At 36.4% G+C, this 26,955-nt stretch overlaps 1 protein-coding gene across 1 annotated transcript; it reads right to left on the reverse strand.

Annotated features, from left to right (window-relative positions):
* Nucleotides 1-1,475: 1,475 nt before the first annotated feature.
* Nucleotides 1,476-25,369, reverse strand: Smp_125760 (putative prokaryotic DNA topoisomerase; the record flags this gene model as incomplete). Its single annotated transcript, XM_018793771.1, has 16 exons — nt 25,259-25,369; nt 25,141-25,223; nt 25,074-25,107; nt 24,953-25,042; nt 22,947-23,129; nt 21,384-21,464; nt 13,997-14,108; nt 13,767-13,826; nt 12,665-12,771; nt 10,393-10,497; nt 9,131-9,195; nt 8,733-8,940; nt 7,147-7,692; nt 5,936-6,153; nt 4,889-5,110; nt 1,476-1,616 (listed from the first exon to the last, which is right to left on the reverse strand). Exons 1-16 carry the CDS (start codon nt 25,320-25,322, stop codon nt 1,476-1,478), a joined length of 2,319 nt encoding a protein of 772 aa, XP_018648250.1. The 5' UTR covers nt 25,323-25,369.
* Nucleotides 25,370-26,955: the final 1,586 nt, after the last annotated feature.

Here is a 26,955-nt window from a genome sequence, read left to right on the forward strand (position 1 = left end):
AAAAGTGAATAACACTACGTTCATGCAGATGCCTAAGGGCGTCGATGATTAGATTTATGCTTTAGTATTACACTGTCATTTTTATTTCGTGACTAATAAGCAACAGTGAACAAGGATATCCTCAGAATCAAAAGGAGACCTTAGTTTAGGTATGATTAGTGACAGGACCGCATAAATAAATGTTCGGCATACAATTCCGTATTGTACTTGATCACCAAGAGTGAAAGCTTGACTGTCATCCAACAAAGGCACTCTGTCATGCACAGCATTAGTTCAGAGACGGAACTTAGGATTGAGTGATGACGATTTCACATCAAGAATCTGATGTGTGGCGAGAATGACAATGATTGGTTGTCTTGATGAGTCAGACATTAGATAGGATGACAGGTGTTGTGTTATATATATTCCCCTATCCTTATTATGTATTGACCGTTATCGATTGACTGTTCCTTGTGTCGGGTTTTGGTGTGAAATATATTGACGTTATAGTCAGGCTAATCTCGTGTTTTTGATCTGAGTTGTGTTGAAGTCCTGTAGAATAGACACTGGGTGGGAATCTAGTGTAGATATTCGTCTAAGGTAAATTAGCGTCCCACATACGTGTAAAAAGTGAAAGGACTGCTATAACAAAGAACCCTATCGTTATAACAAGCACCCTATTGTTTATAACAAAATCAGATGGCTAAAAACATACAACATACAGATTTTCTACCACACTATTTATGTTCCAAAACACCACACAACCACAGCGATTTTATATTGAGTCAACCACTGCCTACTGAATTATTAAAACTTGCGAAAGATACTTGTAAGTAGTTTGAAACTGTCATAAGTGCGGTCGAAAGTTTGTAATACTCAGCGCAAGAGTAGGCTTTTCGACATTTTTTGGGGAGATCCAGAACAACTCTCAAAAATGCTGACGGAGGTTCTGAAAACACTGAGAGGCATCTAAACGAATCAGCATTCAATGGAAGTTTCGCAAGAAACATCTAGAAAGTGAAAAGGCACATGTGGAGTTTCTGATCGAGTGATTACCCATACTACCCTTACTAGCGTTCCAGAGCTTTCCGGAAACCCAAGGCCATCTTAAATTCTATAAAAGCCCTAGATATCCTGTATATAAACAAAACCTAGGAGTAAAGTGTTTCTCCTATATTCCGCGTCTTTTCTCTCATGTTCAAGTCACTATGTAGATTAAGCCTGGGGGTTACTAGAAGAGCTTAAGAACGAAATCTAACGTTCAATTAGAAGACTTATCACCTTTACAATGGAGAAAAGAAATCTCATCACATTGTGAAGGACTTAGAGTAATTATTCCACCAACACTTTGATCTGCGTTACTAAACAACTTTCACCTCACACATCTTGGAAAACAGAAAATGCGATCGTCAGAGTTATTGGTGCCCAGTTGTATAGTAAGCCTATTGGAAATCATTGGCTTGCATTTATGAACTGTGGTAACGTATTCATGAATATTACTGCAGCATATGTTTAAACCAACATTTTGCCTCAGTTGTTATTGATTCATATTCCGAATTTAAACTCACGAACATTCTAGCAGAGATTTTATCCAAAGAGCAACGAGGAAGACATATAGTTGTGAGGAGATACCCAATCTATTAGCAACGGATAATGGAACTCACATCACAGAAAGCGTTTACCAACCGGCTCACTGATATTGGATGCCGACGTCTATTTCTGATCCACAACATTCTCAGTCTAATTGTTTGGCAGGAAATTATGCTGAAACTCTTAAGAGTCCTATCATATCAGCTATAAGAAAATGTATCGACAACTCCTTACTTCAATATGGTAAAGTTGAACATTAGGGAAATTATCACACGGTCTAAACTGTTCAGTTTATTCGAGATTATTCAATGAATAAAGTATAATCAGAAGCACTGATTTACCAAAGAAGTGAATGTTGACTACCTACAGGAATTATTATTCAGAGAATGGATAGTCGAATGGCAAAGATTCTTGATTTGAATGACCGTATAGTTCAGAGAATATATCAAGACTAAGTGATGGTCAATGAAAAAAGCCATTCGGATTTCGACTCTGATAATGCTCTGACCAATCCTTGCCCTGTAGATAATTCTGGACTTCAGAGGGATAGCTTAAATTTCAACTCTACTGGTTCAGGTAATTCTGATTGATGAGGAAAACGAAAATCAGAATGCTGACCAGTTGAGATCTGACAGAATCAAGATTTAATCTAGACAGAAGGCCGTGTGGTGAATAACTAATTCAAGTACTCTACAATCATATATATCATATGTTTAAAAACTCTGATAAAACAGAACAGTTCCATACTGCGCACATCAGATTCGAGTGCTTGCATTAGTCTTGTCGAAGTTCTGCACCAACTGGGATTAATGTTGATTGGTTACACTATTTCAAATTCACACGTCGCTCTTGTTGATCCCAAACCAATGCGAATTTGAAATTGTGAAGGCTAGTTTAGATACTCCTGTTCTTATCTAATGTAAATTCGGAACAATCTGGTTGGATAAGAAACTGCACTGTATAAATTTAGATATACACTATTACCTAAACAAATATTACCACTCATTTGCTCAACCAACACAAATAATGAAATTACGTCAAGTACATAAATTAATATAGGATTCACATATTTACCAGTTCTAAAAAATAAACGTTCTAATTGTGCAGGACCACCATTCCATTCTTTCCGGAAAAATCACGTACAGTCCCAACTCTATAAAAGTGTCGGCGACAAAGTGCAAAGAATTGTAAGAGTGATTACTTGTTACAGTAATAAATGTTTCCAGTTCTGGAAGGGTGCTTCAATTCACTATCCAAAATACACATTACCAGTCGGTTCAAGCAAAATAATGAAAGAGGACACAAATGAATGATACCTGCCATAACCGAATGTTAGGTAAAACCGCAATATTATTGGTTCTTAACCATACGATTTTTGAAGCCAAACATATAACTAAGAAGACATACGTTAAAAATTAAACGCATGGATAAAGTCAGATTTGGTGAGGATGGGAGGAACTGAAACTCTATGAACTGACCGTGCAGGTGTGCTCACTCAACGTTAAATCATGCTTTGCCATACTAAATACATTTACATATTACATAAACATGTACTACACGACCTTACAACTATATCATCAGATTCCATCTATTTACCTTGTACAGAATAATAACAGGTGTTTTAGGGTCTGAAAAGTCGGTACGTGACTAATTGTGGCGAGATGAAATCATAATTCAATTTTTGAGCGAACTTTATTTTGTAAAATAATTGTGAAGGTTTTCTAACAATTATGAAACCATAGCGTGTGTGGGGGGGAGGCAGCATACAATCAGTAGATATACCACTAGAAGGTACTTAATCGGAAGACATCCATCGAATTGCAGTTGAGCGATTATTATGACTCGTCTAACCCCAATAAAGATACACTTTAAAAAGCAGTAAAGACTAACTAAATTGGTTTGAATTCAAAATATAGTACTTCCATTGAAAACAACTGCAAGGTAAAACTAGTATACACCAATTAACAAAGAAAACCGACAGACAATGACACATTTTATAAAAATACAAAGAGGTCTCAATATATCAGGTTTAATGAAAGGAATATGAAGTCAAGTTATTTTCTCAATTGCATACAGTTTAATATCAAGCAAAAACGTTAAATTTTAAAGAACAGTATTGTATAAAATTTTAAAAATAGATCTGTACGTGTTGAGGTATAAAACGTCATTCTAAAAAAAAATGAAGAAACACAGTTGCAAAGTTCTACACATATCAAAATATCACTGTATAGTGAGATGTACACGTAAACGTGCATAAGTCAGAGTCTGGTTTGTTATAAAAAAAAGGGAAATACATAAGGATAAAAAAATTTGAAAACTGGCTTTCATACAAAAAATGTAAAGGATAATACAAGGAATGAATATCTACAAGTCAAAATTAGATTACAAAAAAGGTAGCATCTGTTAAAAACGTCAGTCATTTTTCTTGAAATACTTTGTGATCGGATTATGTACGGAAGAACACATTGCTGTCATTCGTCGACGCCGAGAATTCTGTTTCCAAAAAGTAATAATAATAAACTTGAAAACAATACATTTATAGAAAAACTAAAATAATTTGTTTTATTTTGTATATTTATGATACATAAAATCTATGTAAAAACGTCTCCTAAATGCCATAGTACAGTTGAAACTTAGGTTTTACTACCTCGCTGTAATGTAGTCAACGACTATGTGCTTATAGACTCTCCTAAACAAAGCCCGAAAATTACGTTCACATGAAGAAAGTGACTCCGGTTAAATAGCATGGGAAAATGGACATTCAGGTCGATGAACACGGAGGGTTCATCAAGGAAGATTGAGAAGTCAGTGATGTTTAGTTGGCGACTACTGATCTAACAGATGAAGTACAGGTCTGACAATGGAATTCAACTGCCAAAACCCACAAATCGCCACTTTCAGATGATTTACCCTTGGTGCTTCTTAAAGTCCACAAAATGCAAATTACTTCTCCAAGAGTGGCATGAAAATAAAATGCACCCGTTAACAGAACAGCATCTATCTTGGTTATTTTTTAACATTGAACTGTCTTACGATAAATACTATTATTGTTTGCAACATCTTTTCCATCTTTTCTCAAATTCATCATTTAGCTTCATAAGGGTGATTTTTGATACCATATAGTAGGGAAACTCGTTGTGGTAGAAACAAATAAATAAATGTATACTAAATAGCATGGATAAATAAGGTTATTGTATAGTTTTCTTGGTAGATTGAGTTAGTATAAGTGAATAGCGGAGTCAGTATATTGACGTTGGTCTAAAAAGGAGGTTCTAAAGGATTGTTGGGAACAAAAAATAAGATGTTTTGAAGTACTTACAGCCGCTGAAACAACAGGAGAATTTTTGGGAGAAGCAACCGATTGTGAAGTTGATGGAAATGCAGTTAGCCGACGTCTTTTTTCTGTGACACGATTTACACTATTAGGTAAATCAATTCTACTAGAATTGACAAGAAGAGTTGGACTTGAACCAGGAGAAACATCAAATATATCTGACCTTCTACGTTTTCTTGATTCCATTGTAGATAATTCATCAACTGACTGAAATGTGGAAAAAAAATGTAACCAAGACTGTTTCTATTATATAACACAAGCACTTTAAAACCAGCAGTGTTGATATGTATATATATATATATATATAACCGTTTAGTAAAAAATCTAGAACTCCAGTAAATTTATTCGATGGATTTACAGGAATGTTCATGTGTCTGAAATCTTACTGAAATGATGACACAATAATCATGGATACAAAACCTATAGTGTAATCTGCAAGGTTACATGCTGTTGACAGTCTTCATTTGTGCAAGGGGTAACCGTTGTTATCTGTTTTCATTATAAGGTGATGATCTGCTGTACAAAACTCTTGATATGATTTGTTGCTTTATATACTTCTCTTTCAATCTCTTTGATGAGTTAAAATTTCATGTGTCGGTTAAAGACTGTTGAATCACAAAATACTACTAACTAAAAGGTAAAAAGTTTGACTGAGTCGTATTATGTAAGACTATACTGGGTTACCAGAGTTTACTAAGTATCAACTATCTTCAGAATCATATGGACATGGCTTTTCTAATAACATACTGGTAGCAATGGAATAATATAGTTGCTAAAATAATGAGTTACCAACTCGGAATCAATGATTTAACAAAACAAACACATATAAAGTAGTGAAGTTAAAACTTATTTTTTCAAGGTTAAAATAATTTGAAATACTTATGATGAATTAAAAGATCTCTACTTTAGAAACCTGTCAAATTAAATTTGAATTCCCTTCCCACATGTAATGGTAGAAATTACTGAGAAAAAAAAACTTATTTCTACCTTATAAAAATATGTCACAAATATTATTTACAACGACTAATTTACCGGTTGTGACGTTGGAGTATTGAAAATTGATTGATTTAGGGATAATGGAAATCTTTTTGATGGTGTAGTCGGGGAATTTGGATTATACGCAAGTCTGTCTACAGAACAACGAATAATTGGAGACTGATTTAACACTCGTCCATCAACACAATCCAAAGGAAGACCTTGCGATGAAATCGAGTGTAACAAATCGTCTGGATTAATATTTTCAGAATCTTCTGATAACAGCATGCGTGAATAAATAAAAAAAATAAAACACAATTTTATTTGTCGTCTTAACAAAAAGCATATAAAATAAAGTGATAGTGACAATAATAATAATAGGCGATAGACAGGTTTATAAAGTTTATTTATTTATTTAAACACATAAATATTGGTACAAAGGGGCACCAGATAAATATGCGCCACACAAACCTCATTTGATTTGTGTGAGGGCTGTGATACTGCCCAGGTGCCCAGACTGAAGCAGGCGGTTTTCTTAGGGGGCCACATCCGGAGCCTTTAACCTAAAGATCTGATCCACAAGGCAGTGGAGCATCGTGAGGAGATGCAGTCCCATGGTAGCCGGTGACCAACGATTGGTTCATACGCCATTCGTTCCATCAGGATCCTGGAGCCTATGAGCACCATTGGTTTGCAATAAGGGTTTTCTAACTCCTCTAGGTGAACCCTCCGTCTCCACCGACCCGCTTAAAGCGCAGGACATTCGCTTTCCGTCCTCTTAATTTTGTAAACAACACAAGTTTTCTTCGAAAAATTTCAGTCGGTGTTATTTTTTTACTTCTATATTTATCTATTTTCGCCGTCGTTAAAGATCGAGACATTCCTTTTCATAGCTTGTTCATATTTTGATTTGTTTACAAAAATCTTGTAAATATTACTATACGTAAATAAATGTACGACTGACCGACTCTCTTACATGATTCATATGAAACTTCTAGAAGACAATCAACTATGCTGTCATAAAGATTACTAGTTTTGATAAGATGGTTAGACAAAGTGTAAAGTATGAATAATTTATTCTAAAGTATCGACTAGAACATTAATGTTATTTATGTGCTTCACTTATGTTATACGCAGAAGTAGTGGATTTAAACACAATCATGTCAAAACTTCTCAAAGTGTGCAACGAACTAAACCGTACATGTATATATCACGATATTATTTTTCATAAGTAAAAAATGGAGAGTTTATTAATAAAGTAAACCTACCCATATCGAATGGATGAATAAGATACTGTTCTAGTGTTATAGGAGATTCAATTTTTGTTGGAGTATTAATAAATGGACTACGATTGGCAGAGTTCAAAGAATAACAACCTAAAGGGGGCGTACTCGGTGCGGAATGGATGTTTTGAAATCCTGTTGATAATCCTGGAAATCGTTGTACAACCCCACCTAAAGTTTCGGTAAGCGTTGCTAAACTTGGCAACCTTTTTGTTTGTAGATTTGAATTTAGAACTATACCATTTGTACTCATACTGTTTGACAATGAAGATAAGGCGACTAAAGATTTATTAGTAGTTGATGTCGAACTAGATGAGTTAACTGGAGAAACAGTCTCAAGGAAATGTCGGATATTTGATTGTCGTCGACGGGCTGAAGTCATGGGTGATCGAGAATTGAAATTGGGTAGAGAAAGACTACCTAATTTATTATTTACATTATTCAACTGTGATGTAGTTGAAGATAAAATATATTTTTCTAGTTGACTTGTGTTCATGAGTGATTTTGAAGGTGAAATAAGTTCAGCGAGACCTATGGACCAAAAACGAAGACATCAAAGAGTAGAACATTTCCTCAGGTAAAATCACGTCACTATCGATATTACAATTTTAAAGGAGAGAATTAAGTGCAGAATCAGTCATAACTAATTGATACAATAATCAGACATTCAGCATTATTGACTGTTTTTACCCGTGATTAACTATATGCAATCTAATCAACAACACACAGATATTATAGTTTTATTTCGCTATATATGCTCAGTTTAATGAATATTACTTTTTGATATTTGATTTATTTGGGGTATAGGACATGATTCCAATGGAAAAAAGGTGGATTAATTTCCAAAGTACTCAACTTTCAGATATTCGATTAAAGGTTTAAATTCCAGTCAGCTGAATTCGATTCGAATACGCCGGTAATATAATCTTTAATGCATAAAACTATATCGATCAAAGCTGCCACATATAAAAGCAGTACAACGCGAAAGAAAACTAACGAAAAGAGAAGTAAAGGACAGGACTGAATTTCAATTATAATAGATATAGAAGCATGGGCGATGTTAGTAACAACATGAAAAAAAGACAAACAGTTAGAGCAGTATCTATAGGTAATATCAAGAAAGTATTATTCACAGAGTTAAAATTACGACAAAGAATTAATATTTTGGTTGTGCACGTAAGTTTACTCTGAATTCAACAGAAAATGTCAGATTTGTACAATATGTGACCCTTATCAATGCATCAGAATAATGAAAACAACGGTTTGTCACTATAAACAAATAAAAATCGATATCAACAGATGTGTAAGGGCAATACCATTTAGAGCCTGAGTATACCAGATTGCGTAATTATACTCCGAATCTAAATAATTTTCATTAGACTATTTAGTAAATGTTAGCTATCTATATTATGCAGGATTAAGCAATTCACTAGTGATTAGTTACAATTGAGTTCCACCAATCAAAGAGTATATTACTGAGTGTTTTATTAGACTTTAGTCAATAATTTTATGTGGTTTGTGAGTAGGTGATAAACGCATTGAAAAGACAAATTAATCACTGTAATGCTTACCCGCTAATTCCCCCGGATCCGGTAAAGTATAACGTCGAGCGGGAAACATATTCCAAACAAATGCTTGAGATTCATCTGACAAAGTGACAATCCTAGTAGGATCACCTTTACACCAACGTGGAACACTAACTTCACCAGTATGACCGGAAAGGACTATTGGTTGTTGTCGACGTTTACCAACAGCATAAATATGCGCCCGACGATCTGAACTACCACAAATTATGTAGGAATCATCTGGACTGATATCTAGTTTCACGTAGAAAGAATCTGTCACATGACCAGTATAAACGAAAACTGAAAGGGAAAATAAAAAAGACTTAAGATAATAAAATCTGTAAATCGATAAACATTAGTGTTATAGAGTAGTGATTACGTGTTTGAAATAAAGCCCAACTTACACTCAAAGAGCTTAACAGACGATAAACAAGAAAAATGACATTATTTCGATACATGCTGATTAACACTGAAGTTATGAGTTCTTTATTGAAATAAATATTATTATGAAGATACTACTCCATAAATCTAACACATTCAACTATAACTATATTGTTTCAGCATTTTCTATCGAAACGATGAAAAAGAGAATACTAGTTAGATAGTTATATTTAAACTCGTAATTTACGTTCGAATTCTCATCAACTGTGCTACACTAAGAAGCAATCAGAATCTTGAACTAACTGCATAGATGCTGTGAAATTAAATGAGCATCTAGGGATAGCTCTCATCATGGATAGATACCAACTAAAAACCGTATGAAGAACAGAGAGTATTACACAATTGTCATTTTAGTTTGAAGCATGTTAGCGATGGGAAACTCACGATCTCTTATCTATAAAATTAGATGACCATTTTGTTGTATAGTGAACTATTTGACTACAGACCACGTGATTTAAAAGTATTATACTCGTTGTCAGATTACAAAGCTCTACGTTTTGATTTTGATTTGAGTTGTTACGGATCAGTTCTAGAGAAAGCTTATATGAAAAGAACAACTTGGTTAATCATTTCTGGAATCGATGTCAGCACGCGACAGGAACTATCTTGAAATTGAACGAAATTCTACAAACCATCCAAACGAACAATTAATCATTGATTAGAATTAGAAATTCCCAGAGAAATTAATTTGTTGGTTTAATTGATAGTGATTGTTTTCAATATTCAAGTGGGTAACGTTATAAATTGGGAAGTAAAACAGAAATACTTGACTGAATAAAAAGAGGAAGGAAGCGTAAAATCGGAAATCATTTTATTATTATTTCTTACTCTGATCATAAAAACAAGGTGAATGAGAAATATAAAAATCTTAGTATATTTGTTGCATTACAGATAAACTACTAAAAGCAGAAAGTTGTACTTTGTTTTTTATTTAAAATTATTCTTTGAGTAGTGAAGACTAGAAGGAACTAGACAAACGTTACCTACTTTCCAATGAATTTAGAGATAAGCTAGTAGTTTTACTTTGAACTGAACATGAAATATCGAATTATTTAGACCTAAATCGCAAAAGGAAATACTAAATATAAAAATAATACAATTATAGAGTCATCTATTGTTTTTGAATTACTACCATCATAAACATTCCTAAAATGATTATTTGCTTTGCGGAAATTCAAAAATTTTAGGCAGGGAATTATACGGTCATCTGTATACATATGCTTACCTGGTTGTGTAGTTGACTGTGTCAGATCATATTCATATACAACATTATCTAGGCAATTGGCGAATAGACGTGTTCTATGCGAATTGACTGCCAAATCCGAATAGCCTGAAATGGAAGATTGATAATTTTGTAAGTTTCAATAATCATTGAGACTAAAACTAATAATAATGAAATATTAAACAAGCGACGAATTTAGAAAAGGATTTTCATCATTCATTCAATTAAAGTTTAGTCGTCCGGTATTTTTAGCTCTGACTGATTTCTAACTATTTAAAATAATAATGAGTAAGCAAAAGAATTAACATTGACAGACGATTGGATGGAGTAATTTTTTAAAATTGCTAACAATGTACTCTGTCAAAGCGTAATTTCATGTTGACATTCTTTTTTTTAATTTATGTAACTCAACCAACAAGTACAGGTCAGTGCACCCAGGTTTAAGCCGAAAAAATCAGTTATATATATATATATATATCGTGACAGAAGATTATAACGGAGGCTTATCAGACCCCGATAATTGATCAAGGGTATCATTCTACAATCTTAAGTCAAACAGGTTTTATAAGTTGCTCCATCTTACTTATCAGTTGTACGTATGCATAAACTATAATTAGTTTTTATCGAAATCGCATGGATTCGGAACTAAATTATATATGGGTAATTGATCTTAGCTCTTATTAATTTTTTGAATGAAATTTCCATACACCAACACTAATTTCCCAATCATTTATGTTTGTCTGATCTGTACTAGATGCTTATGTCTTTAACCAGGTGCATCAAATCTTTTATCTGTATCACGAGTATAGGGGTAATGTCTTCGGTTGTCAATCTGCTACATTATTAATTTATAGATGCATTATTTACTGTTTATATTGGCATGAAACAATTTAAAAAACCAGAGGATTTCCTAAACTTCTGGTGTTTTTTCTCCGATTTACACTAAACTCAGTCGTGTCAAAAGATGTAGACTACCTGGGATAACTCCAGTCAGCAGCTGGAGATGTCGGGTGACATGATACGGAGTCGATTTCAGTAGCGTGTATCTTTTGTTTTCCCTTATATCAGGAGTTTCAATATTCATTCATACATATCTCCCTTTCGAGTGATGTATTTTAATGTTTAGTCTTCCTTACTACTACTGAAAGTAGTATAATTTCAACTTTTTTCTATTCAATTTGATAATTTCATTTTTTTGTCCTGAAGTAGTGTAGCAACTTGAACCGACGGACGTTTGTTTCAGTCTCTACGTTGCCTATAACTGATTGACTAACGTAAATCTGTGTGTATTTTAAAGTCTGGCTGTACATAGAAGTAAATGTTAATAGCTGAGTGAGTTTCCAGAGATTTTCATTAGCTATCAGCTGACAAAACTGAAACATGTTGATGCTATGCTTCTTGATTACTTGTAAACAATAAATTTCACAAGTGAAAATACTCAGTAACTATATCCGAAATCGAAAGGTATATCATGCAAATATTGGACACGGGTCATGAATAGAATCCCACCACAAGATTATTTATAACAAAAGCACAAAACATCGTCACTATTTAAAGAATTCAGAGGATGAATAATACTTAAAACTGGAAAAAAAGGATGATGATAAAGGATGTGAGATTTCATGAAACACAATTAAGTAATTAAACAAAATAACCAACTACAAACGATTTTTGTTACATTCTAATTACTTAACCCAGTGAAAAGAGATCACACTGGTCAAAATGGCACTAACTACACATTTTAATAATCATCACAATCATTATTATCTGATTCTATATAAAACAAACAAGTGTAATAGACTTAGTAGTAGTTAGATAACTGACTTTCATAGTTTTTTCTCTAATAAATCTATTTCTAATGGAAAATTTGACAGAAAGAAAAAGAGAGTGATCGATAATTGAACGACCATGGTATTCACTATCATAGTTGCAAACTTCAAGAAAATGGTCACATTACGAAAATTAGAGTTATACAAGAGAGAATATTTTCAAATATTAACAATGGAACCAAAGATACACTACAAGTGACCCTTCCTGCATGTTAGTTGAGTTTATTTCGACGATATACAATTCGTATTGTTCTTTAGGTCAATTCAAAAGAGATGAATAGACTACTCAGACCAACGTTAGCTGTATTTACAAGTCTTCATAAACTTACACGAGGAATTACATGATAAAGAAGATGCCTTTAATTAAATCTTTAAAGGGTATTATTCCATTAGATTATTTTCCCTGAAAAAACGCAAAAAAAATATTTTGAATTGAAACTACTTACCACTTTGTTTTTGTGAAGTACCTGAATAAGGGAAAATAAATTTTGGTTTTGCTTGCTTTTTACTTCCAACACAAAACACTCGTCTTAAATCCCACATTTTGATAGATCTGTTAAAAAGAATGAAGGAAAATAAGCGAATAAAGTAAAAATGTGAAAACAGCTTTACGTTACGAGATGACAAATTAATTAGAGAATCATTTAATAACAAAAAGTACTAGACATCTGTGTAGTCATAGCTCGGAACTCTCCAATAAAGAACATTCAAGAACTGACGATCATGTACGCGATGAGACGATTAAGTCAAAACCCACTCTTGCTCACAGGAATATGGCGTTGATTGACACAAATGTACACTAAGAATTATTTTGCAATGTTATTAACAAAACACATAGTTGTGATCATAAAATGATTTGGGATTTTATGGATATAGGTGATGATAATTTAATACATTTATCCAACATCAGGTGAAACAGTACTGAATCTTATACTTGCGCGTATATCTGAAAGCTATAAATTCCATACACTATGAGATTAGGATCTATATTATTCACTGAGGAAAACAAACTTTGTACTATAGAATCTTTCAGTTAAAAAAAATTGCAAGGTAAATGCAGTCAGTCAGAACGTAGAACTTCGTACGCACGTACGTAAATGTACTTAGTCACCGAATGCTAACTGAAGTAATTTCTTGATATCAATCATAAAAAAGTAATTAGTATGCGGGATGAAGTTACGATCGATAACATGGTAACTGATGCTGTACAACGCATTTTTTCAACGTGAATATAACTCCATGTTAAACAATAGCCACGCTCTTGAAACACAGTAGATCTTTACGTTGGGTGATTGGAAATATTCTACATCAAACTAAAAGCACCAACAAAACATGCCATCAAGGTAGAAATCAAATTTGTTATTATCTGGAAATCGATTTGTTCAAGTGTTTTGGTAACCAGATACACAGTCTTAATGACAGTGTGATTGAACTTATTAGGCAGTGTTTGCATCGACAATCTTCCGAAACAACTTCGGGATGAAATAGATCTAGTGGTGATTAATCTATAAAATATCACGTGTCACACGATTACACAATTCAACTTACCCATCCGAAGATCCTGCAGATAAAAAGGTATTATCATCCACAAACAAGACGGAAGTGACACTTTGAGCATCAGTCTGTAATGAAAAGTTGTAGTACTTATGAGAAAACGCATATATTTAGTAAAATTTAACGGTTAGTTTACTATAGATGATGATGAATTATTTACTTGCTCAATTCTATGTATTCATTTTATTTCTTTCTAACTTGGTTTTACTTACTTACTTACTTACTTACGCCTGTTACTCCCAATGGAGCATAGGCCGCCGACCAGCTTTCTCCAACCCACTCTGTCCTGGGCCTTCTTTTCTAGTTCTTTCCAGTTCTTGTTCATTCTTCTCATGTCTGTCTCTATTTCTCGGCTAATGTGTTCTTTGGTCTTCCTCTTCTCCTTTGACCTTCAGGATTCCATGTGAGGGCTTGTCTTGTGACACAATTGGGTGATTTCCTCAAAGTGTGCCCAATCCACTTCCAGCGCTTCTTCCTGATTTCTTCCTCCGCTAGAATCTGGTTTGTTGTCTCCCACAGTAACTTGTTGCTGATAGTGTCTGGCCATCGGATCCGAAGTATCTTGCGTAGACAGCTGTTAATAAACACTTGTATCTTCTGGATAATGGCTTTCGTAGTTCTCCACGTCTCTGCCCCATACAGAAGAACTGTCTTGACATTTGTATTGAAAATTCTAACCTTGGTGTTGGTTGACAATTGTTTTGAGCTCCAGATGTTTTTCAGCTGTAGGTATGCTGCTCTTGCTTTGCCGATCCGCGCCCTCACATCTGCATCTGATCCACCGTGTTCATCAATGATGCTGCCCAGATATGTAAAGATTTCCACATCCTCCAAAGCTTCTCCGTCAAGTGTAATTGGATTGGTGCATATTGTATTGTATCGGAGAGTCTTGCTTTTCCCTTTGTTTATATTGAGACCTACTGCTGCTGAGGCTGCTGCTACACTGGTCGTTTTCTCCTGCGTTTGTTGTTGCGTTTGTGATAGAAGAGCCAGATCATCCGCGAAGTCTAAATCGTCAAGCTGCATCCTGCCTGTCCACTGTATCCCGTGCATTCCTCCAGATGTTGACGTCTTCATAATCCAGTCGATCACCAGGAGAAAGAGAAAGGGTGAGAGTAGGCAACCTTGCCTAACACCGGTCTTTACCTCGAACGAGTCGGTGAGTTGTCCTCCGTGGACGATTTGGCAGTTTAGTCCATCATAGGAGTTCCGTATGATGTTGACTATCTTCTCAGGCACGCCGTAGTGTCGAAGAAGCTTCCATAGTGTCGTCCTGTCCACGCTATCAAATGCCTTCTCGTAGTCGATGAAGTTGATGTACAGTGATGAATTCCATTCGATTGATTGTTCCACAATGATACGTAGAGTTGCGATTTGATCTGTGCACGATCTATCCTTACGAAATCCAGCTTGTTGATCTCGAAGTTGAGCGTCCACGGAATCCTTCATCCTGTTTAACAATACTCTGTTGAAGACTTTTCCTGGTATTGAGAGGAGAGTGATGCCCCTGTAGTTGTCGCACTTGCTCAGATCGCCTTTCTTTGGTATCTTGATGAGAAGTCCTTCTTTCCAGTCTGTTGGTACATGTTCTTCGTCCCAAATCTTACTGAAGAGGATGTGGAGTATCTTGGCAGTTGCTGTTACATTTGCTTTCAGTGCCTCTGCCGGGATGTTGTCTGGTCCCGCTGCTTTGCCACTCTTGATTTGTCTAATGGCCATGCTGATCTCTTCAATTGTTGGTGGGCCAATATCGATTGGGAGGTCTGTGGGTGCTGCTTCGATGTTGGGTGGGTTCAGTGGAGCTGGTCGATTCAAGAGTTCCTTGAAGTGTTCTACCCACCTGTTTCGTTGTTCTTCAATATCGTTGATTACTTTGCCTTCCTTGTTTTTCACTGGTCTTTCTGGTAACTCCGCCTGTAGCTCCTCCAGGGGCTACTGCCGGTCCCAAGCCCGGGTAAAGGAGGAGGGTTGGGCATGGGGTTAGCGACCCCATCCCGTAGAAAATCAACTCGCTAAAAAAACGCTAACCAGAAAAAATCATTCAACTTGGTTTTACTATACCCCAAATGCCGTGATACGGCCGAGGGTGTGGAGAGTCTTCGACCTCTCTCTAGATGCGCTCACACGGCCACGCGTATACAGCCAGTCAGGGACGTCCTACTCACTGCCTTCTCGTGGCGGGTGTGTTCTTTACGAAATTGAGAGGACAAAAAGCGAATGTCCGGCGCTTTGACAGGGTTGGTGGACACGGAGGGCCCACCTAGGGGAGTTGGAAAACCCTGATTCCAAACCAATGGTGAACATGGGCCCCAGGATCCTGAGGGAGCAAATGTCGTATGAGCCTACTATTGATCACAGGCCACCATGGGACTGCATCTCCTTACGTTGCTGCGTTGCTTTATGCATTAGACCTTTACGTCAAAGACTTCGGGTGTGGCCCCCTAAGAAAACTACCTGCTTCGGTCTGAGTACCCGAGCAGTATCATAGCCCCCATATAAATCAATGATAAATACGACTGGGAAAATTTCTCTTGCCTCAACGCTCGCTCAGACAAATCTTACTTACGATCATACGATAAGATTCGTTTTTATTGCTTTTACACTACGTCATTTGTGTATTGCCCTTTATTCTCGTTTTGTATATTTTATTTTTAACTGAAACACCAGCTCGCCTATGGTGGGAATCCTGTCCTATCTAAACGATATCAAGTCAATGACTGGTTGGAAGGTGAATACCACCACCGAATACGAATACTGAATCAGTCTTTCTGGAACCACGTGTACCATTCAAACTGGTTTCAACGTTCGCACACTAATGCAGATCGGACAACAGAAAGGGTTGTCCATCCGAGACCCGTATTCAAAACTTTAGTGAAGTACTAAAAATTCGTTCTCCATCGGTCACTTCGAAAAGCTTGTTTCATGTGCGTTTATCTAGGGACCCTGTAGCATCTTCGTCTAGTTTTGCTGGCGTTGGTGTCGCATTAAGAGCTAGAGCTGAGGTAGCACTGACCGATTGGATCCCCATTAACAGTCGGTTATGTGCTGTTTGATTAGAAAGTTCCATCAAACTGTGAAGAAATAGGTGTGAGAAACGATGTCTTTTCGTCCTCTCAACCTACATCCCGACAGATTGCAGCTCGGATGTGATCAAGGATGAGTTTTACACCAATTAACAGTTTTTCCACAGAAAGTGCGTTCGATAGATATTGTAGTACTAGCCGGAGACTTGAATGCTCAAGTCGGGCATGTAGGCACAAAAGAAAGTCGTTCAGGTGACTAATCGGGACTTGTTGGTTGCAGGAGAGATAACGGGGACCATCTACTGCAACTGTATGCAGACCACAAACTTTTTCTGGCTAGCACTAACTACCGGCACAGTTATCGCCAACGGGCTACTTGGTATCTTCTCTCTTCATCTCAAGCCTGGACTCAGATTGATTACATTTCGATCAACTACCGCTGGCGTGGTTGTATACAAGACAACCGCTCCTTTTGAAGTATCTATCTGGACTCATATCATGACCTTGTTTGCGCTAATCTTGCCTTACATCTCAATGACCAAAAAATTCATCGTCCTAAACGGATCGATGTCAGTATATTGGTTGCAGCTTCTGTTGCAACTCAACATCAAACCGAGCTAGGTCCAAGACTAGCTACCAAACCACCGAAAAATATGGATGAGCATTGGTTGCAATTGCATGACACCATGAAAATGGCGGGTAAAGTCGCTTATAGAGTGCCAATGAGTTGGAAGCAGCAGCTGCATTTGGTAACTGTCAGAAGCTCTTTCAGCTCATCAGAGTCACTGGCGGCAAGAAGTCCAACGTAAGTTAAACAATCTGTGGAAGTGATGTGACGTCAATCATTAACATCTACCGACGTCTTGGAAGATGGGCAGAGTTTCTCGAGGAGCAGTCCGACTGGTCTGCTGCTTCGGAAACATCAATTAGATTGTCTTATCTCCATGGCTTGTGACAACTGCCCCACTTAACGAGGCGGGAGTCTGCAAGGAACTCCAACTCTTGAAGCGTCACAAATCACCAGACTCAGGTGACTCATTTCCGGTCCTTCTAAAAGATGGTGGTGGCTTTCTGATTATGAAACTGACTCAATTGTTTACAAAGGTCTGACAATTAGAGAGTATTCCGACATCGTGGAATGAGTCAATAGTCATCCCTATCTTTGAAAAGGGTTCACGTCGTTTCTGTAAAAAACTATCAGGGACAAGTCTAACTCCGATCGCGTCTAAACTATTGGCTTCCATCATGCTTTGCAGTGTTCAAAACTCGAGAAAGATTGACTCGCAAGGATCAGGCTGGTTTTCGTTCCGATCAAATCTTCACTCTCTGCCAAATGTTAGAACACCGTCACACTTATCATAAGCCAACAATCGTAGTGTTTTTTGACACTAGGGCCACCTTCGATTCATTGAACAGGGCTGTTCTATGGGATTGTCTATTGAAGAAAAAGTTTATTAATACCTTAAAAGCCCCATACACAAACACCTCAGACAAAATGAGGGCATGAAACCACCTCTCTCCACTGTTTCATTCAAGTAGTGAGGTTAGGTAGAGTTGCCCAATCTCACCATTCCTCTTCAACTTTGTTATCGATGACGTTATGAAAACATCTCTCATGAATGTAGGTGATGGTGGTGCGGATCTGTTTCCTGGAGAAAGACTTTTCGACCTTGAGTATGTGGATGATATTGTCTTACTGCGCGATGATACACAGGTTATGCAATCAACACCTAATCAGTTGGCAATCAGTGTCTGTAGGTATGACATGTGCTTTGCACCTTCGACGTGGCAGGACCTTGATCCTGCACTCACACTGGGTAGTAAGCAGATAGAAGTAGTCGAAAAGTTCGTATATCTGGGTAGCTGAGTACAGTAAAAGTCAGAGAGGATTATGCCAATCTGGGCTATCTTTGGCAACTTCGTGATGTTAGCCTGGCTGTAAAAAGTTGAATCTATAACGCGTCGATGAGAGCAGTTTCGCTCTATGCTTGTGAAACCTGGTCTCTCCGAGTTGTGGATGTTAGATGACTGTCTGTGTTTGATCATCGTTGTCTTAGAAGGATTGCTGACATCCAGTGGCAACACCATGTTAGTAATGCAGAGGTTCGGCATTGTGTGTTCGGGAACAGCGACGATAATTCAATTGGTGTCACCATCTTGAAACATCGACTTCAATGGCTTACATATGTTCTACGAATGTCGTCCCAGATAATTCCACGTCATGCATTATTTACCGACTCTGGGACTGGTTGGAAAAGGCGAAGAGGTGTTCAGTGTATGACATGGTGTCGTGGTATGAAAGAAAGCTGCAAAGGACTGGCTTCTGTTGGTCCTTCACGACTCCCTGGCTGAGGTCCTAGAGATGGTGCAACATAGTGGCTAGAGACGTTATCAGATATGGCTCAGAGTAGAGGCCAGTGGCGATCCTGCTGTAACTTTCTTTTAATTTCTTCATAAACGTGAACATAAATTCTTTAACTGAAAGAATTCTTTCTGGTTATATTTTTGCTAACTGGACTGTTTCTCCCACTATCATTATTTCGCTCTCATACACTAATATCTGTTCGTTGTTGTTCTTCTTATTATACGCATTTTATCTCTTCACAACCTCATTGTTATTGTGTGGCGCATATGTATTTGGTGCCTTCTTGTACCAATGTTTATGTGCCTTCTCGTGGCGGGGGTGTTGTTTACGAAATTGAGAGGACGAAAAGCGAATGTCCGGCGCTTTAACCGGGTTGGTGGACATGGAGGGTCCACCTAGGGGAGTTAGAAAACCCTGGTTCCAAACCAGTGGTGCACATGGGCTCCAGTATCCTGATGGAACGAATGGCGTATGAACCTATTGTTGGTCACCGGCTACCATGGGACTGCATCTCCTCACGATGCTCCACTGCCTTGTGGATCAGACCTTTACGTCAAAGACTCGGGGTGTGGCCCCCTAAGAAAACCGCCTGCTTCAGTCTGGGCACCTGGGCAGTATCACAGCCCTCACACAAATCAAATGAGATTTGTGAGGCGCATATTTATCTGGTGCATTTTTGTACCAATATTTGTGTGTTTAAATAAATAAATAATGAAATATGTGTTTAAACAAATAAATGAGAAAATATCAAACCCAAGTTAATAAACTATTGAACGATAATATATATATGCGAGAGATTGTTAAAAAGGATATTGGCAACAACCAAGTCTAGGTTTGTATACTTTTATGTTTTGGGAGACAGGTCTTAGCTATTTGTTAAAATAATAAATCGACAGAGGTTACAAGTGACGAACCAAACAAAAATGATGATGAATCTAGAGAAATTCAGTAAAGTTAACGAATTGAATATGATCTATGTGAATAAAATTATTTATATTATTTATTTAAACACATAAATATTGGTGCATGGGGGGAACCAGATATATATGCGCCACACATGTGAGTAGAAGATCGTAACCGTTTCATGATAATTTTCAACTCAGAAAATAGATATAAATATTAATACATCAAACGGTGAATACAGAATTTATATCGACATTAGAGTAAGTTATCAAAATAATTTCTGATGAACGCGTATATATATACATAAACAAATATTGTTTTCACTCAACCAACCTGCTTCGGTCTGGACATCCGGATAATATCGCAGCCCACACACAAAAATTGTGTGACGCATATGTATTTAGTGCCCCGTCGTACCAATATTTATGTGTTCAAATAAATAAATAATTCATTTAAACCAACAACGCTCAAAATCGAAGGTTGGAATTTTAATATGTGAAGGACTGGGCTGTTTAGTTCCCCACGAAAGTCACATTTCATTATAGCTATCAATATTTCAGTATCTAGTAACAACTAAGGTACTACAATTTCATCAGCAATAACCAATGCAAAGAATATTTAGTTAAATTTCGTATGACATACCGCTGAACGCTTTGGAGTGCGTGTTCTTCTTCCGTCTGTATTAGAAGAATTAGGCAAAAACGGTACATGACATTGTGGTAAAACTCCAACACTTGATATTCCTGGTGAGCCTAGTTAATAACAATAATAATAATAATAATAATAATAGTAGTAAAATAGTAACAAGAAAGAGACTGACATCGGTAGACAACTACATTCCATGTTTACTGCGGTATTTTTTAGAAAAAAAGATGTATCATGAAGATGTAACAGATAAATATTAAGATAATAATTCTATTCATTGGTTAAGTTCTAAGTGAGAACGAACACAAAGTTATGTATTTTCTGAGGAATATAAATCGTAGTAAACAGACCAAGCTAATGGTCTCTATATTCGATTTAAAACTCTACAGATGAAAATTCTACATACGCTGGCATCTTTTTCGGAAACAAAGTAATGAGATTTTGTGATATGAATGAACTATTCTAGTTACCATGTAAAGTACTAGACAGTCACATGATCGTTTGGTTTTTGATTGCTGAATGGAATAAGATTACTGAACTTAAAGTATGCTATGATAATGGTATCATTTTGCTGCAAAATACGGCTCACATTAAATGATAAATTGTTACTAAGCAATCACAATAATATAATAACGGAGGTACAAGAAGTTTTTATTTAAATTAGCAAAATAATACCTCGAAAATTTACTGCGTCCGGTTTAACCCGAGTATCCCACATACGTATACTACCATCGCGTGAAGTAGATGCAAAAATATCTGGATGGATTAGCAGAGCGAAAAGTACAATTCGTGTATAAGAAAATAAATTAATCTAGAGCAAAATTGAACTCATAAACAGAAAGGAATTAAAAATGCTTAGCAGATAGTGCAGATATGTTATTAAACCCAAATAGTTTATCATGTAAAATGAGTGAAGAGAAAAGCATCAGGTAGTCCTGCAAAATGAATATACATCTAGATAGTAAGGAACATATCGAACTTACTAACAGTATAACAGAAGCTACATCGCAGTGCACAAGTCCGAAGGCAACCAGTGAGGAATAGGTCTCTTTCCAGCATGAATGACTTAACTTAATGTTCGGCAGTTTGTCATGTTTGATCACTGCCTGAATCCACTGAAAACATAATGCAAGTAATTTACATACTTTGCTATGTGGTTGCATATGATAATAATTATTCACATATTGGTGAACCGGTTAGTGTTATATGAGTATGTTAATTGTGTGATACATAACTGGTTCGCGAAAATATTATCACTTGTTTTTACTTTGACTGAACGAAAGTGGCAGAAACTTAATCAAATTTTCATTTGGCACTATATTTTTGATTAGCACCTTTTGCTGTGTATCAAATGCCCAAATAAGGTCTATTGAATCATGACACTAAGTGGTCTGAGACATGATTAAACACAGCCTAGAACCAAAGATAGTGCTGCAATGACTGTCTTGTGGAAAATTTCTTGAATATATCTTGCATAAATCCTTTCTTATTAATTTTCCATACACTACATTTGTATTGTATCATCACATTATTGTCATATTTTTCGGAGAACCTAACAGTGATCGATTCGTAGAGTATGTAACCAGATGAAATATAAAACGTTCAGTACATTTACATAATCTTTAATTAAATACAAACAGCTAACAAACCTGGTACTCATTAAGAGTAAGTCGTAACTAGATCAACCAACATCCTGGTTACTACTTAAAGGCAAATAATATTACTATGTATACCGGTTTGGACACCCGGGCAGTATCCCAGCCTTCACACAAATCGAATGACTTATGTGGGGCTTATCTATTTGGTGCCTCCTTGTACCAATGTTTGTGTGTTTAAATAAATAAAATGCCGAGTCAGAGCAGATGGAATGGAGTTTGACTCCGAAACTATGATGCTGATAGCCAAAGAATATAATATGGGTAACTTTCAAGTTCGGATGCAAATACCACTTTGCCAACAGGCAGTTTAGCTATGAAATGTACTTTACACAGCTGTTTCATCCGTATTATTATTCTGTACATAGAGACTATTTTTAGACAACTACTCACTGAGAACAAAGTCATCAAAACTACGGACACACCACAGTAAACTCTTTTTTAAATACCGATAATACGAACTAAATTTTAATACTATTAATCGTAACCAGTCACTCATGTGTTCTTGCAGTGATCTGTGTAAGTGATTTGAGTTGGTTCAAAAACCTTAACAAAAGGCTTACATACAGAAGGAATTACTTACGACAGTCACTGGGCATAAATGAAAGACTGCGTACTGACATGGTATGTCCAAAGAATTGCTGTATTATGACACCTGTTTCAGCGTCGATTAATCTAATAGACTGATCTCCGGAGGCTGTCAGGAAGCTTGATCCAGATGAAAGCCACTTAACATCAAATACTGCGTTATTATGTGCTTCATAATCTAGTAATCAAAAACATATTACTTTATATGTGAATAACTGTGAAACTTGAATTCATTTGATTTGGTTAAGAATATGATCTAATGAATAGAACTATCAATAATTTATGCCACGAATTAACTTCGCCCAACCAACCCTCTGAAAACTAGAGTACTGTACGATTGTCTGTCGAAAAGTGAGACTCCCTAGAACTGAATACAACGATCTCGCCAGAGATCGAGTGCAGGACCTTTAAGGCTCATGGTGAGTGCTTTGCTTTTGGACTACAGAGTTGACACACGATGGTTCATATTTCCAACTTTGGTCAATTTACGAGGCCTAAAGACCGACCCCTGAAAAGGTAGTGAGTATGCGCTACACAAGACCTTCATACTAGAGCGAAACAGTTGTCCAATGTACAGGAGAGGAACAATTGATAAGATACTTGATATTTAGCCAGTGGTTATGAGCTTTAACTTTCCTTAACGAATCGGATTTTGATCAGCCATATGTTTTTATCTTTAATGCTCACAGTTATGGTTAAAAGTCTGATAAATGCATTTATCTTTTAATATATGATTCAAACTCCATTTAGATTAATACCAGTCAATGGAAACATGAACTCATGGGGCCCTTGACTGCTGATTCTAACCGTATCGAGAAGTGCATACTTCTTGGTTGGAACTCGTGAGAGATCTATAATCAATAGCTAAAGATATCTCTGATATTTCCGAGCATTTTTTCTGTATCTGTTTGGTTTAATATCTTATCGTTTACGTTGGATAAGTAGTAAAGCTGAATTTGTTCTTTATTTATGTTTTGCAAAAGTAAGTTACAACACCCACTCTTCGACAACACTCGTTTTGTTGGGATTACAAAGAGTTTTTCACTGAAATAGATGTTATTTTAAAAACCCTATAACTTTTAATTCATAAATCTTATCTCATCAAGAGGGTGCGAACTGTGATCTGAACGGATATACGCCTAGACAAGTTACTACTTTTTTCGCAGACGACTGAATGCATGGAACATATTTACTGGTGAACCACGTTCAAGAGCTAAATAGTGGTCTAAACTTTTCTCTAGGCCAAGTTGTAGTTCGTTGGTATGAGAAGACACAGAGAATTATCATAACAAATTTTCTGGTTTTATCTTGTAATCCAAGTATGCTATTGATTGTGCCTTGAATGTACACTAATGAGCTATTATAAAAGTTATTGAAATTTGATTCAAGTTTATGAACTAATGTGATGCTAGAATTCTTTGCACCTGTCTACTGATCACGACACGTGGTTTTCACTTGAAAAGTTTTAACTATGGGTTTTTATTAAATTAACCCAAACCAGCAGCGTATTACATTTACGTATACTAGATTTAGTTAATCCAACAAAGCACCCGTTTTTTACAGGAAGATGAACCATACTGTTGTGAGAAGTCATCTAACTCGTTTGACAGGTACAGATTCATCTGGTCCATGTTGACCTACACTTTGTAAGGGTTTTTGATGAAGTCTGGGTGACTGGATTGTGGTAGATAGAGTGGAGTTGGGAACTCCGAACCACTAATCAAGTGTCAATTTAACCGATTGTCCTATTATTAGGACTCATAATTTAAAGGATGAAAAGCGAACATATTTAATTCAATATGAACGATTTCGGGTAGATCGGATCTTAGGATTAACATATTACAACCCAGCTTCTGCTAATTTACTGAGTACGGTTTGGGTTTTAACCATTAAGCCGGGACTACAGTTAACACTAATAAGGAGAGTAATGTTTAAACTGTGGAGGACAGTAGCATAAGAAAAAAAACAGCACGTGGGACAATGTTTTAATCAACGACTTACGTTTGAGAAAAGCTTGGGTACCAGTAACAGAAGTGTCATACAGGTGGACTAAGCCATCCTCTTGAGCGATTAAAATGAGATCAGTGAGAGCTAAAACCAGTTAGTTTAAGATGTTTCATACTTGGAGAAAAGTCACAAGCGAACGGTGGGGAATTCTAGGAATATGAACTTTTGAATTTTAGTCTTACCGGAGCTAAGACTGAATGAAGATGGTATGCTTGGTTTCTTCGACATTCAAAATTCTCCACACCAATAGTAGGTAATCTCTTTTCTGTAATATTGTATGAGGTTTTAAATAAAGCTTACGGTTTTCTTCCGTGAAGCGAAAGAACTCTCTTTGATTGACAGATGAGAATACACTCGGGGACATAAAAGATGCAGTAACAACTAAAAACAGCGCGGAGACCCTAAGGTTGTACTAACGACCGCTTTAAACATTCGGCGTAAAAAATTTGGTACTGTATGAAAAGATAAAGGATTTCAGCCTTTATTAGTAACGTTATGAGGTCAATCGACCTATATCAATACTTGAAATCTGTAGTACTGTGAAGAATAATTCTCGCTTTGAATGTGCTAACAAAAGATTTTGATATTTCGTGCTCTGGTAGTGGATTCTAGTAATTAACTACTCTGTGTGAGAAATGGAATTCCAGAAATAAGTGGTTTCGTCGTAATCTTGGATTTTTTCACGATTTCATCTTAAATGTTCAGTCCCATACGGAATGGGAATATGAGAAATTAATACCAAAATCATCGTTCAGTGTACAGTAAACCACTGCTAGATCAACTCGCAGCTCACAGTGAGATAGTGAAAGTAAGTTGATGCGCTTCAGTCTGTTTTCATAAGATAGGTCAGATAGGTCTTTCTCTGTTTTGGTTACTCTCTGTTAAAGTCATTTAGACATATCCGCTGCTTGAGTCCCGTATTACAAAAGCGGCCTTACAAAGTCGTTTGACAGCCTGAACACTTCTCATTCCAGATAGTGGGATGACTTGCGAACAGTCAATAACACACCAAATCATGTAGCATAGTCAGCTTTTTAATTACTCGTAGTTTCACATCACTGCTCATCATGACCCCTAGATCCTTATAGTCAATTATCTCGGATGACATAAATTCACCTGCTGTGTAGTGATATGAAGCATCGCAGTCACTTTTTTGCATCAGCACACTCTTGTTGGAGTTAACCTCTAATAACCACTTACAAATCAATTTAACTAATGAATTTGGGTCATCTTGTAATATTATTCTATCTAACTGTAGTGTTTAAGTGAAAAAAATGACTACTTTTTATTGATGAACGTTCGATTTTGAATTCCAAGTGCAATACATTCGTTCGTGCTCATGTAATACTTTTTGGTTAAATTGCGTGGTTTCTGAGATTTCCATTTTCTACTACAATTCAAATACTCTTAAATATCACATTATCGTCGCGATGGAGCTTGTGATGGAACGGTTAGAAATACATTCAGACTCTAATGCTTTTGAGGATTACATGGACAGGTTCAAAATCTGGGTTATGACTAAGGAAGACCTTGAGGATTTTAATATTAAGGCTCACTTCCTTACGTTCATCGGAAAAGAGGTATACAGCTTAATAAAGACTTTGGCATTTCCAGACAAACAATTTTAATCTCTTATGCAACTCTCAAGCAACTACTACTGGACCATGCAAAGTATACAAAATTTGAATGCGGTAAACGAAAAAATTCAATGAAACGACTCGCAAGGACATCAGGAATCCCACTACTTTAATACGTCGTCCCTGTTCAACACGTAATCAACATTTATTCCCATAACAGTTCATTAAATTATGAAACAGCTCACGAAAATGAGCATAAGCTTGATAAATACTTGTGCTGTAGCAAGTTTCACCTATGTAATTCATGTGTATTTCGTAAGCCTGAATGCTTTAAATATGGTAAAAGTAGACACATTCAGTCAGTTTGTAATACCATGATTCATTTTGCTGAAAGTAATGCTAAAATTCGTGATTCCAATA

Source organism: Schistosoma mansoni, chromosome 1 (assembly GCF_000237925.1).
Source record: "Schistosoma mansoni strain Puerto Rico chromosome 1, complete genome".
NCBI lineage: Eukaryota > Metazoa > Platyhelminthes > Trematoda > Strigeidida > Schistosomatidae > Schistosoma > Schistosoma mansoni.